The sequence below is a fragment of the Salmo salar genome, chromosome 18, assembly GCF_965601325.2.
Source record: "Salmo salar chromosome 18, fSalSal1, whole genome shotgun sequence".
Lineage (NCBI taxonomy): Eukaryota > Metazoa > Chordata > Actinopteri > Salmoniformes > Salmonidae > Salmo > Salmo salar.
The window spans coordinates 87,464,580-87,482,467 of record NC_138308.1 but is presented as its reverse complement, the minus strand read 5'-3'; the positions used below and the strand labels follow the sequence as shown (position 1 = coordinate 87,482,467).

The following is a 17,888-nucleotide window of genomic DNA, read 5'->3' as shown; positions in this document are numbered from 1 at the left end:
AAATTGTTGGTTATCTGCACGACCCCAGTCTTCACTATGAGTCATCCATACATCATTTGTCTTAAAATCATTTATTTACTAAGTAATTCACAGAAATGCATAACAAACAGTAGATATCGTTACAAGAGATGATATAGGAATGTGCCCTAGTGGGCTTAACCGGCATGGCGGCTTGTTAGACAAAAGGTTGATAAAAGTTGATAATTATAACAATTGAAATGCTAATTCTTTGCACATGAACGCTCACTCATTCGGGAACAATTGCAATCAATATATATATTCACGCTCAGTGTGTCGTCGGGATCTTTGTTGAAAAGTTCGTTCTGTTGGAGAGTTTGTTCTCGCGTTCTTTCTCTCTCTCTCGGCTAGAATGGATATTTCAAAGTGACATTCATTAATGTCGTTATAGGACAGATGTTTCGTCGGTCTTCGAAATTCAATGATACCAAATTCCTAGCTGCAGAATAGTAATTAATATCAAAGTCTTGTTATTATTCTGTCAGTATCGATAGTCTAAGAGTTTAACCACGTGGTATGGTAAACCTCTCTGGGCTAGGCGGGACGAATTCGTCCCACCTACGCAACAGCCAGTTGAATCCCGTGGCGCGATTTTCAAATACCTTAGAAATACTATTACTTCAATTTCTCAAACATATGACTATTTTACAGCCATTTAAAGACAAGACTCTCGTTAATTTAACCACACAGTCCGATTTCAAAAAGGCTTTACAACGAAAGCAAAACATTAGATTATGTCGGCAGAGTACCCAGCCAGAAATAATCAGACACCCATTTTTCAAGCTAGCATATAATGTCACAAAAACCCAAACCACAGCTAAATGCAGCACTAACCTTTGATGATCTTCATCAGATGACAACCCTAGGACATTATGTTATACAATACATGCATGTTTTGTTCAATCAAGTTCATATTTATATCAAAAACCAGCTTTTTACATTAGCATGTGACGTTCAGAACTAGCATACCCCCCACAAACCTCCGGGGAATTTACTAACAATTTACTAAATTACTCACGATAAACGTTCACAAAAAGCATAACAATTATTTTAAGAATTATAGATACAGAACTCCTCTATGCACTCGATATGTCCGATTTTAAAATAGCTTTTTGGTGAAAGCACATTTTGCAATATTCTAAGTACATAGCCCAGCCATCACGGGCTAGCTATTTAGACACCCAGCAAGTTTAGCCTTCACCAAAATCAGATTTACTATTACAAAAGTTTGATTACCTTTGTTGTCTTCGTCAGAATGCACTCCCAGGACTGCTACTTCAATAGCAAATGTTGGTTTGGTCCAAAATAATCCATCGTTATATCCAAATAGCGGCGTTTTGTTCGCGCGTTCCAGACACTATCCGAAATGGTAAATCAGGGTCGCGAGCATGGCGCAATTCGTGACAAAAAAATTGTAAATATTCCATTACCGTACTTCGAAGCATGTCAACCGCTGTTTAAAATCCATTTTTATGCCATTTTTCTCGTAAAAAAGCGATAATATTCCGACCGGGAATCTCCTTTTAGGTAAACAGAGGAAAGAAAACAAAGCATTCTGTCGACGCGGGCACGAGCCTGAGTCTCACAGTACTGTAACCAGCCACTACCCAAACGCGCTACTTTTTTTCAGCCAGAGCCTGCAAAGCCCCGATTCAGCTTTTTGCCCCCTTCTGAGAGCCCATGTGAGCCGTAGGAAGTGTCACGTAACAGCAGAGATCCTTTGTAATGGATAGAGATGGCAAAGAAGGCCAAGAAATGGTCAGACAGGGTACTTCCTGTACAGAATCTTCTCAGCTTTTGACCTGCCATTTGAGTTCTGTTATACTCACAGACACCATTCAAACAGTTTTAGAAACTTTGGAGTGTTTTCTATCCAAAGCCAATAATTATATGCATATTCTAGTTACTGGGCAGGAGTAGTAACCAGATTAAATCGGGTACGTTTTTTATCCAGCCGTGTCAATACTGCCCCCTAGCCCTAACAGGTTAAAGTTCAGTAAGAGGAAGGCATGGTCAAACCTTCAGCCAACTCGTAATGGAGTGGAGGCTCGGTCTGGTGATAGAAACCCTGGGTGGGGGTTATATTCGGAATAACAGAAAAGGGCTGTGTCATGATGCCAGGTCCCGTCTGTACATGGGGGCGTGCCGATAACTTGGTGAAACTTTAAACAGAAATACAATTCTCTCACATTAACATCTTACAAGCATCCCAACATATTCCCAATTGCTTTATCCTTATTCATTCATTTTTATACAACCATTAGATGTAAGTCTCACAACTGAGGCTATTATATAAACAGCGCCATGGTAATATGGCCGTATTGTCTCTCATGAGCTTCACAAAATTGTACATAACGGACCAGTTCGTAGCTGGAATCTTCACCGATCTTTCATACCTTCTCCAAAACATAAATGTCATTCGGTTCTCCAATTCTGTGAAGTGGAAGAACCCCTTGGTTCTTTCTATGAAACCCACTCTGTCTCCATACCGTGGCCATGAGGCAGGACATTCTCTTAGGAATTTACGACCGCTCTCACAGAGCCTGGGTGTGGGAGACAGAGGTAGGGGGATGGTGCATAGAAAACCCAAAGAGGGCAATGTCATGACAAGATTAAACAAAACTTTGTTTAATGTGTGAAATCTCACCCCCAAGAAGACATTTTGTGAATGTATAGACATATTTAGTGCAGAAATGTTTAAATACGCTTCATTGAATTCAATTCAAACAACTTTGTCACTTAAGTAACCAAACCTACAAGCTTTGTGTGCAAGTCGAAGACAAGCGTATGTTTATGTGTGTCTATTTCAGAGTTTCTTCAAGGACTGTCTGTTTGACCTGTGCGAGCTGGATGGTGCTCAACCCATCCTGTGTGAGTCCATCGAGTCGTACGTCAATGACTGTCAGGACCGAGGAGTCACCATCGGAACCTGGAGGAACAGCACCTTCTGCCGTGAGTACAGATCAATGTTGGGGTCAATTCCATTTCCATTCCAGTCATTTCACAAAGTAAACCAAATTCTCATTCCAAATGTCCCTCACTGAAAAGCATTAAAGAGAATTGGAATTGGTATTTCAAAGTGCTTCCTGAATTGACTGGAATTGAAATGGAATGGACCCCAACCCTGGTACAGATACATGTTATACGTAATAATAACAAGGAAGAGACGGATATTGATGATGAAGATGGAAATTGTAGTGATTCATATAATAATAATGATTTCTTCACTCACCAAAGACCCTGCTGTTATTAGCACATCAAAGACCAAACAATACACTCTAACAGTACTGTTCCATATAATCAACAAAGTCATTATTAAGAGACAGTCATGTTTTAAAGTAGACTTATCTCCTAAAGTCTCCTCTTCCCTCCTCCTCTCCAGCTCTGACATGCCCCCCCAACAGTCAGTACGTGCCCTGTGCCGCCCCTTGCCAGCCCACCTGTGCCTCCAGACCCTCCACAGGGTGTGATGCTCCCTGTTCAGAGGGCTGTGTGTGTGACCCTGGTTACGTCCTCAGCGCCGGGGACTGTGTCAAAGAGAACTCCTGTGGCTGCAAAGACACTAACGGACAGTACTACGAGGTGAGTGTGTTGTGTGTGTCGGGTGATGGACTTTGTGTGTGTGACGTGTATGTAACCAACCAGCAACCATCCACTGATTAACTATTGTCTCTCCATCCATCTCTCCTCCTTCCCTCCCTCCCTCCAGCCTGGTGAGGAGTGGTACGTGGAGGACTGTAAGCTGAAATGTTATTGTAACGCTCCCTTCGTCACCTGCAATCCTTCTGATTGCCCTCCAATGCACGAGTGTAAGGTCCAGGGTGGAGAGCTGGACTGCTACCCTACAAGTAAGTTCCCTGACATAAACAGTCCGTACAAACACCCACACACACTCATAATGGTGTTTTGACGTCTGAGGTCTTGGATGGTAGGGTAGGTGACCAGGCTGTGACCATATGAGTTGACCAGACAGCACAAACAGATCTGAGACTTGGCTATAATATCTTTCTCTCTTATGTCTCATGCTGTCTCCCTCTGTCCCTCAGCCCCAACTACAGTCAAACCAACTACTCCCATACCAACTACACCTAAACCAACTACTGCCAAACCTACTACCACAAAACCACCAGGTGAAATTAACAGACAATCATCTGTTCTCATTCTTACGATCAGAATCAGAAACCGCTTTCTGTATTTGCACAAATCAGTTAATTGGTAACCAAATAATTCCTGATACTAACCCCTTGTCTCCCTTTCACCACACCCTCTTACCGTCTCTTCTTTGCCTCCCCCCATCCTCCTCTCCCTCTCTCCCCCAACAGTGACGTGCCCTCCCAATGCTGAGTACATAGAGTGTGGCCCAGCCTGCATCCCCAGCTGTAAGGAACCCTCCACCAACTGCACTGGCTCCTGTATCAGTGCGTGTTTCTGTAAGCCAGGCTTTGTGTTCAAAGGCAGACGCTGTGTCCCCATAGAAACATGTGGCTGTCTGGAGGGAGGTGACTACTATGAGGTACGAGACCATCTGGGATTGTTAGTCTGTGGTTAAGAATGTACTTTGTGATAGAATATGACACAATAGAATGTGATATACAATATTGTGTATGATATACCATACAGCATACCAAACGATATATGATACACGATATACGATGTGATACACAATATGATACGATATCATACGATACGGTACTTTTACTGTCCAGAATGTCCACTCATTTGGATATTGATAGTACTCCTCTCAGCACATCACAAATATACTTTAAAAATGACCAACAACATAAGGAACACACACATACATTCACAGAATGCACAAATAAACTTTACAAAAAAATGAATGGGCAAACAACATGTTAATAATTCCTCTCTCCCCGTCTCTGTCCTTTTAGCCAGGAGAGATCATCTTTGGTGACGGCTGCTCCAAGCTTTGTCGTTGTGCTGGAAACTACATCCTGGACTGTGTGGACAACTCCTGCTCTCCCACGGAGGAGTGTCGCAACGGAGCCTGCTATCCCAAAGGTACTGTTAGCTGAGTTATAATAACTTGTATTAGCAAAGTTATCATAACTTGTATTAGCTGAGTTATCAAACTTGTATTAGCTCAGTTATCATAACTTGTAATAGCTCAGTTATTATAACTTGTAATAGCTCAGTTATCATAACTTGTAATAGCTCAGTTATTATAACTTGTAATAGCTCAGTTATTATAACTTGTAATAGCTCAGTTTTCATAACTTGTAATAGCTAAGTTTTATGAACTTGAATTAGCTGAGTTTTTATTTTACCTTTATTTAACTAGGCAAGTCAGTTAAAACTTCTTCAGGATTGTTTGGTCCCCACCAAGCAAACGTAGGCTAATGCGATAAGCATGAGGTTGTAAGTAGCAAGAACATTTCCCAGGACATAGACATATCTGACATTGGCAGAAAGCTTAAATTCTTGTTAATCTAACTGCACTGTCCAATTTACAGTGTCTATTACAGTGAAAGATTACCATGCTATTGTTTGAGGAGAGTGCACAGTTTTGAACATAAAAGTTATTAAATAAGGAAATAGGCACATTTGGGCAGTCTTGATACAAAATTTTGAACAGAAATACAATGGTTCATTGGATCAGTCTGAAACGTTGCACATACACTGCTGCCATCTACTGGACAAAATCTAAATCGCAGCTGGGCTGGAATAATACATTATGGCCTTTCTCTTGCATTTCAAACATGATGGTACAAAAAATACAAAAAAACGGTTGGTTTTTTCTTTGTATTATCTTTTACCTGATCTAATGTGTTATCTTGTCCTACATTCCTTTCACATTTCCACAAACTACAAAGTATTTCCTTTCAAATGGTACCAAGAATATGCATATCCTTGCTTTAGTGCCTGAGCTACAGGCAGTTAGATTTGGGTATATCATTTTAGGCGAAAATTGAAAAAAAGGGGTCAATACTTAAGAGGTTTTTAAGAACAAATGTTTATTTACAATGACGGCGGGTTAACTGCCTTGTTCAGGAAAAGAACAACCATAGACTTTTACCTTGTCAGCTCGGGGATTCAATCTAGCAACCTTTCGGTTACTGGCCCAACGATCTAACCACTAGGCTACCTGCAGCCCCAGTTATCATAACTTGTATTAGCTCAGTTATCATAACTTGTCGTAGCTCAGTTATCATAACTTGTATTAGCTAATTTATCAGATCTTGTATTAGCTCAGTTATCATAACTTGTATTAGCTCCCTTATCTTTACTTGTATTGGCTCATTTATCATGAATTGTGTTTGCTAAGTTATCACCACTTATATTAGCTGAGATATCTTAACTTCTCTTTCATCAGATAGCATAAGTTGTATTAGCTCAGTTATTGTATTAGCTCAGTTGTCATAACTTGTATTAGCTGAGTAATTATAACTTGTATTAGCTCAGTTGTCATAACTTGTATTAGCTCAGTTATCATCACTTATATAAAGATGAAAGGCTTTTCAAATCAATTATATTGGTAAGGAGTTCCATCGTGAAACCCATGGGAACAGCCAACCTACAGTAAAGTGGATCGTTCGTAGAGTTTGATTCCTAGCTATGCAAACAGACAGCCTTGTTTACAGTATACATGTATTATGTGCAGCTTGGAAAACACTATTTACATTTTGTCAGGCATCATTTGGTGAAAACAATAACCCAACTATGTGAACACTGAGTCTGTATTATTTCCATCAGCCAATTACTAATCTCACTCCCAACTTTATAATCACTATTCCCCCCCAGACACCTCTACCTGTATCGCATCTGGTGACCCTCACTACACCACCTTCGACAAGAAGAAGTACAACTTCATGGGGAACTGCAGCTACCTGATGTCAGAGCCCTGTAACCACACGTCAGTGCCTCACTACGAGGTGCATGCTGACAACGAGAACCGCTTCAACAAACCAACCATCTCCTACCTGAAGGCTGTGCATGTGTACGTGCGTGGGGTGAAGATCTCCATCTTGAAGGGAGGCACCGTGCAGGTGAGAGAGAGAGGGATTGATGGAGGGATAGGGTTGGGGGTAGAGAGAAGAAGAGATGAGGAAGACATTTGAAAATGTTTAAAAACGTAACAATGGAAAGAAATACTGATAAAATGCAGAGCCCTGCATGTACGCATTCAATATAAAGTAACATACACAGTCAAGAACAGTTTGTCATTGTATTCAATAAATCTTTATTGTCACCGAAGGAAATTTCCTGAGCAGCATTAAATGCATAAAATTCATACAAAACACAGAACAGCTGATGAAGAGGAAGCTAAAAAACATGAAAAAAGAAATGCCCCTCACAAACACATGTCTGTGTCCTCTTCTCCTCCTAGTTGAATGGTATCAATGTGAACATCCCACTGACCCCAGCTACAGGCGTGTCTGTTTTGAAGTCTGGTAAACACTACACTGTAGCCATGGACTTTGGTGTGACCGTACGATATGACGGAAACCACTACATGGACATCAAGGTCATCAAGGAGTGAGTCAAAACTGCTTATGCAGCTTGGTTTCTCTACTACAGTTTTGGTGACCCCGACATGATATATCATTAAAATAACCATATAAACACAACATAAAAATGAAAACCAAATAGAAACATCTCACATTGTAATATTTTTATTTTATAACGTTGTCATTAAAATTCTACAAAAATGCTTGACTCATCGGTCTGTTTGCTCCTCTGTATTTAGCTATAAGGACAAGCTGTGTGGACTGTGTGGAGACTACAACGGAAACTCCAACGATGACTTCAGGAAACCCGACGGTTCTCTGACCACCAACCCCAATGACTTTGGACACAGCTGGGTCACAGATCCCAAGTGAGTCATGCCACCAGTTATTCACACACACACACACACACACACACACACACACACACACACACACACACACACACACACACGCACACGCACACGCAGGCACACACACAAAGGCACTCACAAACACACACACATGACTGATTCACCCTGTCTCTGACTCCAGTTGTAACAAGAAGCCCAACACCACCATCCCAGGCTGTACTGATGATGAACTGGACAGGTATGAGAGCTCTGGCTATTGCGGCATGCTACTGGACAAGAACGGACCATTCGCTGTCTGTCACCCCAAGGTCAACCCCAATGTGAGTAACTACCGTAATGTGCGGAATATAGTGTCCTACCCAATGTGAGTAATTACTGTAATGTACAGAATATAGGGTCATATCATATTTTGTCTTTAAGATTGTCGTGTCTTTGGCATCATTAAAATTGAAGACATTTTTATCAAATAACTCTCTGTAATTATTATTACGCGATTAAACTGATTAATCGTGTAACTGTAATTAACTAGGAGGTCGGGGCACCAAGGAAAATATTCATATTACAAAGTTATAATTTTCCTAATATAACTTTCAGATATTATAATATCTGATCTATAAGTCTTCTGATTAATGATGTATTCGTTTACCTCGTCAGTCTCATTCCAAACGTTGTAAATTGTTGGTTATCTGCACGACCCCAGTCTTCACTATGAGTCATCCATACATCATTTGTCTTAAAATCATTTATTTACTAAGTAATTCACAGAAATGCATAACAAACAGTAGATATCGTTACAAGAGATGATATAGGAATGTGCCCTAGTGGGCTTAACCGGCATGGCGGCTTGTTAGACAAAAGGTTGATAAAAGTTGATAATTATAACAATTGAAATGCTAATTCTTTGCACATGAACGCTCACTCATTCGGGAACAATTGCAATCAATATATATATTCACGCTCAGTGTGTCGTCGGGATCTTTGTTGAAAAGTTCGTTCTGTTGGAGAGTTTGTTCTCGCGTTCTTTCTCTCTCTCTCGGTTAGAATGGATATTTCAAAGTGACATTCATTAATGTCGTTATAGGACAGATGTTTCGTCGGTCTTCGAAATTCAATGATACCAAATTCCTAGCTGCAGACTAGTAATTAATATCAAAGTCTTGTTATTATTCTGTCAGTATCGATAGTCTAAGAGTTTAACCACGTGGTATGGTAAACCTCTCTGGGCTAGGCGGGACGAATTCGTCCCACCTACGCAACAGCCAGTTGAATCCCGTGGCGCGATTTTCAAATACCTTAGAAATACTATTACTTCAATTTCTCAAACATATGACTATTTTACAGCCATTTAAAGACAAGACTCTCGTTAATCTAACCACACAGTCCGATTTCAAAAAGGCTTTACAACGAAAGCAAAACATTAGATTATGTCAGCAGAGTACCCAGCCAGAAATAATCAGACACCCATTTTTCAAGCTAGCATATAATGTCACAAAAACCCAAACCACAGCTAAATGCAGCACTAACCTTTGATGATCTTCATCAGATGACAACCCTAGGACATTATGTTATACAATACATGCATGTTTTGTTCAATCAAGTTCATATTTATATCAAAAACCAGCTTTTTACATTAGCATGTGACGTTCAGAACTAGCATACCCCCCGCAAACCTCCGGGGAATTTACTAACAATTTACTAAATTACTCACGATAAACGTTCACAAAAAGCATAACAATTATTTTAAGAATTATAGATACAGAACTCCTCTATGCACTCGATATGTCCGATTTTAAAATAGCTTTTTGGTGAAAGCACATTTTGCAATATTCTAAGTACATAGCCCAGCCATCACGGGCTAGCTATTTAGACACCCAGCAAGTTTAGCCTTCACCAAAATCAGATTTACTATTACAAAAGTTTGATTACCTTTGTTGTCTTCGTCAGAATGCACTCCCAGGACTGCTACTTCAATAGCAAATGTTGGTTTGGTCCAAAATAATCCATCGTTATATCCAAATAGCGGCGTTTTGTTCGCGCGTTCCAGACACTATCCGAAATGGTAAATCAGGGTCGCGAGCATGGCGCAATTCGTGACAAAAAAATTGTAAATATTCCATTACCGTACTTCGAAGCATGTCAACCGCTGTTTAAAATCCATTTTTATGCCATTTTTCTCGTAAAAAAGCGATAATATTCCGACCGGGAATCTCCTTTTAGGTAAACAGAGGAAAGAAAACAAAGCATTCTGTCGACGCGGGCACGAGCCTGAGTCTCACAGTACTGTAACCAGCCACTACCCAAACGCGCTACTTTTTTTCAGCCAGAGCCTGCAAAGCCCCGATTCAGCTTTTTGCCGCCTTCTGAGAGCCCATGTGAGCCGTAGGAAGTGTCACGTAACAGCAGAGATCCTTTGTAATGGATAGAGATGGCAAAGAAGGCCAAGAAATGGTCAGACAGGGTACTTCCTGTACAGAATCTTCTCAGCTTTTGACCTGCCATTTGAGTTCTGTTATACTCACAGACACCATTCAAACAGTTTTAGAAACTTTGGAGTGTTTTCTATCCAAAGCCAATAATTATATGCATATTCTAGTTACTGGGCAGGAGTAGTAACCAGATTAAATCGGGTACGTTTTTTATCCAGCCGTGTCAATACTGCCCCCTAGCCCTAACAGGTTAAAGTTCAGTAAGAGGAAGGCATGGTCAAACCTTCAGCCAACTCGTAATGGAGTGGAGGCTCGGTCTGGTGATAGAAACCCTGGGTGGGGGTTATATTCGGAATAACAGAAAAGGGCTGTGTCATGATGCCAGGTCCCGTCTGTACATGGGGGCGTGCCGATAACTTGGTGAAACTTTAAACAGAAATACAATTCTCTCACATTAACATCTTACAAGCATCCCAACATATTCCCAATTGCTTTATCCTTATTCATTCATTTTTATACAACCATTAGATGTAAGTCTCACAACTGAGGCTATTATATAAACAGCGCCATGGTAATATGGCCGTATTGTCTCTCATGAGCTTCACAAAATTGTACATAACGGACCAGTTCGTAGCTGGAATCTTCACCGATCTTTCATACCTTCTCCAAAACATAAATGTCATTCGGTTCTCCAATTCTGTGAAGTGGAAGAACCCCTTGGTTCTTTCTATGAAACCCACTCTGTCTCCATACCGTGGCCATGAGGCAGGACATTCTCTTAGGAATTTACGACCGCTCTCACAGAGCCTGGGTGTGGGAGACAGAGGTAGGGGGATGGTGCATAGAAAACCCAAAGAGGGCAACGTCATGACAAGATTAAACAAAACTTTGTTTAATGTGTGAAATCTCACCCCCAAGAAGACATTTTGTGAATGTATAGACATATTTAGTGCAGAAATGTTTAAATACGCTTCATTGAATTCAATTCAAACAACTTTGTCACTTAAGTAACCAAACCTACAAGCTTTGTGTGCAAGCGTATGTTCATGTGTGTCTATTTCAGAGTTTCTTCAAGGACTGTCTGTTTGACCTGTGCGAGCTGGATGGTGCTCAACCCATCCTGTGTGAGTCCATCGAGTCGTACGTCAATGACTGTCAGGACCGAGGAGTCACCATCGGAACCTGGAGGAACAGCACCTTCTGCCGTGAGTACAGATCAATGTTGGGGTCAATTCCATTTCAATTCCAGTCATTTCACAAAGTAAACCAAATTCTCATTCCAAATGTCCCTCACTGAAAAGCATTAACCTCTCTAGGCTAGCCACTGCTATCCTGTGGCGCGATTTTCAAAACCTTAAAAATCCTATTACTTCAATTTCTCAAACATATGACTATTTTACAGCCATTTAAAGACAAGACTCTCGTTAATCTAACCACACTGTCCGATTTCAAAAAGGCTTTACAACGAAAGCAAAACATTAGATTATGTCAGCAGAGTACCAAGCCAGAAATAATCAGACACCCATTTTTCAAGCCAGCATATAATGTCACCAAAACCCAGAAGACAGCTAAATGCAGCACTCACCTTTGATGATCTTCATCAGATGACAACCCTAGGACATTATGTTATACAATACATGCATGTTTTGTTCAATCAAGTTCATATTTATATCAAAAACCAGCTTTTTACATTAGCATGTGACGTTCAGAACTAGCATACCCCCCGCAAACTTCCGGGGAATTCGCTAACATTTTACTAAATTACTCACGATAAACGTTCACAAAAAGCATAACAATTATTTTAAGAATTATAGATACAGACCTCCTCTATGCACTCGATATGTCCGATTTTAAAATAGCTTTTTGGTGAAAGCACATTTTGCAATATTCTAAGTACATAGCCCAGGCATCACGGGCTCGCTATTTAGACACCCGGCAAGTTTAGCACTCACCATAATCATATTTACTATTATAAAAGTTTGATTACCTTTTGTTGTCTTCGTCAGAATACACACCCAGGACTGCTACTTCAATAACAAATGTTGGTTTGGTCCAAAATAATCCATCGTTATATCTGAATAGCGGCGTTTTGTTCGTGCGTTCCAGACACTATCCGAAATAGTAAAGAAGTGTCGCGCGCATGGCGCAATTCGTGACAATAAAATTCTAAGTATTCCATTACCGTACTTCGAAGCATGTCAACCACTGTTTAAAATCAATTTTTACGACATTTTTCTCGTAGAAAAGCGATAATATTCCGACAGGGAATCTCCTTTTCGGCAAACAGAGGAAAAAATCCCAAAGGCGGGGGCGGTCGGGGTCACGCGCATAAGCCAGTGTCCCTTGATCGGCCACTTGAGAAAGGCGATAATGTGTTTCAGCCTGGGGCTGGAATGACGACATTCTGTTTTTTCCCGGGCTCTGAGCGCCTATGGACGACGTGGGAAGTGTCACGTTAGAGCAGAGATCCTTAGTAAATGATAGAGATGGAAAAGAAGTTCAACAAATGGTCAGACAGGCCACTTCCTGTAAAGGAATCTCTCAGGTTTTGACCTGCCATTTGAGTTCTGTTATACTCACAGACACCATTCAAACAGTTTTAGAAAATGTAGGGTGTTTTCTATCCATATGTAATAAGTATATGCATATTCTAGTTACTGGGTAGGAGTGGTAACCAGATTAAATCGGGTATGTTTTTTATCCAGCCGTGTCAATACTGCCCCCTAGCCCTAACAGGTTAAAGAGAATTGGAATTGGTATTTCAAAGTGCTTCCTGAATTGACTGGAATTGAAATGGAATGGACCCCAACCCTGGTACAGATACATGTTATACGTAATAATAACAAGGAAGAGACGGATATTGATGATGAAGATGGAAATTGTAGTGATTCATATAATAATAATGATTTCTTCACTCACCAAAGACCCTGCTGTTATTAGCACATCAAAGACCAAACAATACACTCTAACAGTACTGTTCCATATAATCAACAAAGTCATTATTAAGAGACAGTCATGTTTTAAAGTAGACTTATCTCCTAAAGTCTCCTCTTCCCTCCTCCTCTCCAGCTCTGACATGCCCCCCCAACAGTCAGTACGTGCCCTGTGCCGCCCCTTGCCAGCCCACCTGTGCCTCCAGACCCTCCACAGGGTGTGATGCTCCCTGTTCAGAGGGCTGTGTGTGTGACCCTGGTTACGTCCTCAGCGCCGGGGACTGTGTCAAAGAGAACTCCTGTGGCTGCAAAGACACTAACGGACAGTACTACGAGGTGAGTGTGTTGTGTGTGTCGGGTGATGGACTTTGTGTGTGTGACGTGTATGTAACCAACCAGCCACCATCCACTGATTAACTATTGTCTCTCCATCCATCTCTCCTCCTTCCCTCCCTCCCTCCAGCCTGGTGAGGAGTGGTACGTGGAGGACTGTAAGCTGAAATGTTATTGTAACGCTCCCTTCGTCACCTGCAATCCTTCTGATTGCCCTCCAATGCACGAGTGTAAGGTCCAGGGTGGAGAGCTGGACTGCTACCCTACAAGTAAGTTCCCTGACATAAACAGTCCGTACAAACACCCACACACACTCATAATGGTGTTTTGACGTCTGAGGTCTTGGATGGTAGGGTAGGTGACCAGGCTGTGACCATATGAGTTGACCAGACAGCACAAACAGATCTGAGACTTGGCTATAATATCTTTCTCTCTTATGTCTCATGCTGTCTCCCTCTGTCCCTCAGCCCCAACTACAGTCAAACCAACTACTCCCATACCAACTACACCTAAACCAACTACTGCCAAACCTACTACCACAAAACCACCAGGTGAAATTAACAGACAATCATCTGTTCTCATTCTTACGATCAGAATCAGAAACCGCTTTCTGTATTTGCACAAATCAGTTAATTGGTAACCAAATAATTCCTGATACTAACCCCTTGTCTCCCTTTCACCACACCCTCTTACCGTCTCTTCTTTGCCTCCCCCCATCCTCCTCTCCCTCTCTCCCCCAACAGTGACGTGCCCTCCCAATGCTGAGTACATAGAGTGTGGCCCAGCCTGCATCCCCAGCTGTAAGGAACCCTCCACCAACTGCACTGGCTCCTGTATCAGTGCGTGTTTCTGTAAGCCAGGCTTTGTGTTCAAAGGCAGACGCTGTGTCCCCATAGAAACATGTGGCTGTCTGGAGGGAGGTGACTACTATGAGGTACGAGACCATCTGGGATTGTTAGTCTGTGGTTAAGAATGTACTTTGTGATAGAATATGACACAATAGAATGTGATATACAATATTGTGTATGATATACCATACAGCATACCAAACGATATATGATACACGATATACGATGTGATACACAATATGATACGATATCATACGATACGGTACTTTTACTGTCCAGAATGTCCACTCATTTGGATATTGATAGTACTCCTCTCAGCACATCACAAATATACTTTAAAAATGACCAACAACATAAGGAACACACACATACATTCACAGAATGCACAAATAAACTTTACAAAAAAATGAATGGGCAAACAACATGTTAATAATTCCTCTCTCCCCGTCTCTGTCCTTTTAGCCAGGAGAGATCATCTTTGGTGACGGCTGCTCCAAGCTTTGTCGTTGTGCTGGAAACTACATCCTGGACTGTGTGGACAACTCCTGCTCTCCCACGGAGGAGTGTCGCAACGGAGCCTGCTATCCCAAAGGTACTGTTAGCTGAGTTATAATAACTTGTATTAGCAAAGTTATCATAACTTGTATTAGCTGAGTTATCAAACTTGTATTAGCTCAGTTATCATAACTTGTAATAGCTCAGTTATTATAACTTGTAATAGCTCAGTTATCATAACTTGTAATAGCTCAGTTATTATAACTTGTAATAGCTCAGTTATTATAACTTGTAATAGCTCAGTTTTCATAACTTGTAATAGCTAAGTTTTATGAACTTGAATTAGCTGAGTTTTTATTTTACCTTTATTTAACTAGGCAAGTCAGTTAAAACTTCTTCAGGATTGTTTGGTCCCCACCAAGCAAACGTAGGCTAATGCGATAAGCATGAGGTTGTAAGTAGCAAGAACATTTCCCAGGACATAGACATATCTGACATTGGCAGAAAGCTTAAATTCTTGTTAATCTAACTGCACTGTCCAATTTACAGTGTCTATTACAGTGAAAGATTACCATGCTATTGTTTGAGGAGAGTGCACAGTTTTGAACATAAAAGTTATTAAATAAGGAAATAGGCACATTTGGGCAGTCTTGATACAAAATTTTGAACAGAAATACAATGGTTCATTGGATCAGTCTGAAACGTTGCACATACACTGCTGCCATCTACTGGACAAAATCTAAATCGCAGCTGGGCTGGAATAATACATTATGGCCTTTCTCTTGCATTTCAAACATGATGGTACAAAAAATACAAAAAAACGGTTGGTTTTTTCTTTGTATTATCTTTTACCTGATCTAATGTGTTATCTTGTCCTACATTCCTTTCACATTTCCACAAACTACAAAGTATTTCCTTTCAAATGGTACCAAGAATATGCATATCCTTGCTTTAGTGCCTGAGCTACAGGCAGTTAGATTTGGGTATATCATTTTAGGCGAAAATTGAAAAAAAGGGGTCAATACTTAAGAGGTTTTTAAGAACAAATGTTTATTTACAATGACGGCGGGTTAACTGCCTTGTTCAGGAAAAGAACAACCATAGACTTTTACCTTGTCAGCTCGGGGATTCAATCTAGCAACCTTTCGGTTACTGGCCCAACGATCTAACCACTAGGCTACCTGCAGCCCCAGTTATCATAACTTGTATTAGCTCAGTTATCATAACTTGTCGTAGCTCAGTTATCATAACTTGTATTAGCTAATTTATCAGATCTTGTATTAGCTCAGTTATCATAACTTGTATTAGCTCCCTTATCTTTACTTGTATTGGCTCATTTATCATGAATTGTGTTTGCTAAGTTATCACCACTTATATTAGCTGAGATATCTTAACTTCTCTTTCATCAGATAGCATAAGTTGTATTAGCTCAGTTATTGTATTAGCTCAGTTGTCATAACTTGTATTAGCTGAGTAATTATAACTTGTATTAGCTCAGTTGTCATAACTTGTATTAGCTCAGTTATCATCACTTATATAAAGATGAAAGGCTTTTCAAATCAATTATATTGGTAAGGAGTTCCATCGTGAAACCCATGGGAACAGCCAACCTACAGTAAAGTGGATCGTTCGTAGAGTTTGATTCCTAGCTATGCAAACAGACAGCCTTGTTTACAGTATACATGTATTATGTGCAGCTTGGAAAACACTATTTACATTTTGTCAGGCATCATTTGGTGAAAACAATAACCCAACTATGTGAACACTGAGTCTGTATTATTTCCATCAGCCAATTACTAATCTCACTCCCAACTTTATAATCACTATTCCCCCCCAGACACCTCTACCTGTATCGCATCTGGTGACCCTCACTACACCACCTTCGACAAGAAGAAGTACAACTTCATGGGGAACTGCAGCTACCTGATGTCAGAGCCCTGTAACCACACGTCAGTGCCTCACTACGAGGTGCATGCTGACAACGAGAACCGCTTCAACAAACCAACCATCTCCTACCTGAAGGCTGTGCATGTGTACGTGCGTGGGGTGAAGATCTCCATCTTGAAGGGAGGCACCGTGCAGGTGAGAGAGAGAGGGATTGATGGAGGGATAGGGTTGGGGGTAGAGAGAAGAAGAGATGAGGAAGACATTTGAAAATGTTTAAAAACGTAACAATGGAAAGAAATACTGATAAAATGCAGAGCCCTGCATGTACGCATTCAATATAAAGTAACATACACAGTCAAGAACAGTTTGTCATTGTATTCAATAAATCTTTATTGTCACCGAAGGAAATTTCCTGAGCAGCATTAAATGCATAAAATTCATACAAAACACAGAACAGCTGATGAAGAGGAAGCTAAAAAACATGAAAAAAGAAATGCCCCTCACAAACACATGTCTGTGTCCTCTTCTCCTCCTAGTTGAATGGTATCAATGTGAACATCCCACTGACCCCAGCTACAGGCGTGTCTGTTTTGAAGTCTGGTAAACACTACACTGTAGCCATGGACTTTGGTGTGACCGTACGATATGACGGAAACCACTACATGGACATCAAGGTCATCAAGGAGTGAGTCAAAACTGCTTATGCAGCTTGGTTTCTCTACTACAGTTTTGGTGACCCCGACATGATATATCATTAAAATAACCATATAAACACAACATAAAAATGAAAACCAAATAGAAACATCTCACATTGTAATATTTTTATTTTATAACGTTGTCATTAAAATTCTACAAAAATGCTTGACTCATCGGTCTGTTTGCTCCTCTGTATTTAGCTATAAGGACAAGCTGTGTGGACTGTGTGGAGACTACAACGGAAACTCCAACGATGACTTCAGGAAACCCGACGGTTCTCTGACCACCAACCCCAATGACTTTGGACACAGCTGGGTCACAGATCCCAAGTGAGTCATGCCACCAGTTATTCACACACACACACACACACACACACACACACACACACACACACACACACACACACACACACACACACACACACGCACACGCACAC

At 40.8% G+C, this 17,888-nt stretch overlaps 1 protein-coding gene across 2 annotated transcripts in view; it reads left to right on the top strand.

Moving 5' to 3' along the window:
• LOC106577901 (IgGFc-binding protein) overlaps positions 1-17,888 on the top strand; it is a 115,939-nt gene that overhangs the window by 48,919 nt on the left and 49,132 nt on the right. For both annotated transcript variants that reach the window (XM_082965277.1, XM_082965276.1), the window contains exons 47-65: positions 2,829-2,970; positions 3,401-3,600; positions 3,728-3,866; positions 4,065-4,148; positions 4,341-4,531; positions 4,908-5,037; positions 6,778-7,022; positions 7,364-7,512; positions 7,724-7,852; positions 8,016-8,154; positions 11,324-11,465; positions 13,330-13,529; positions 13,657-13,795; positions 13,994-14,077; positions 14,270-14,460; positions 14,837-14,966; positions 16,707-16,951; positions 17,293-17,441; positions 17,653-17,781. In XM_082965277.1, the coding sequence (XP_082821403.1) occupies positions 2,829-2,970; positions 3,401-3,600; positions 3,728-3,866; positions 4,065-4,148; positions 4,341-4,531; positions 4,908-5,037; positions 6,778-7,022; positions 7,364-7,512; positions 7,724-7,852; positions 8,016-8,154; positions 11,324-11,465; positions 13,330-13,529; positions 13,657-13,795; positions 13,994-14,077; positions 14,270-14,460; positions 14,837-14,966; positions 16,707-16,951; positions 17,293-17,441; positions 17,653-17,781 (2,957 nt within the window). The remainder of the gene's footprint in view (positions 1-2,828; positions 2,971-3,400; positions 3,601-3,727; positions 3,867-4,064; positions 4,149-4,340; positions 4,532-4,907; positions 5,038-6,777; positions 7,023-7,363; positions 7,513-7,723; positions 7,853-8,015; positions 8,155-11,323; positions 11,466-13,329; positions 13,530-13,656; positions 13,796-13,993; positions 14,078-14,269; positions 14,461-14,836; positions 14,967-16,706; positions 16,952-17,292; positions 17,442-17,652; positions 17,782-17,888) is intronic.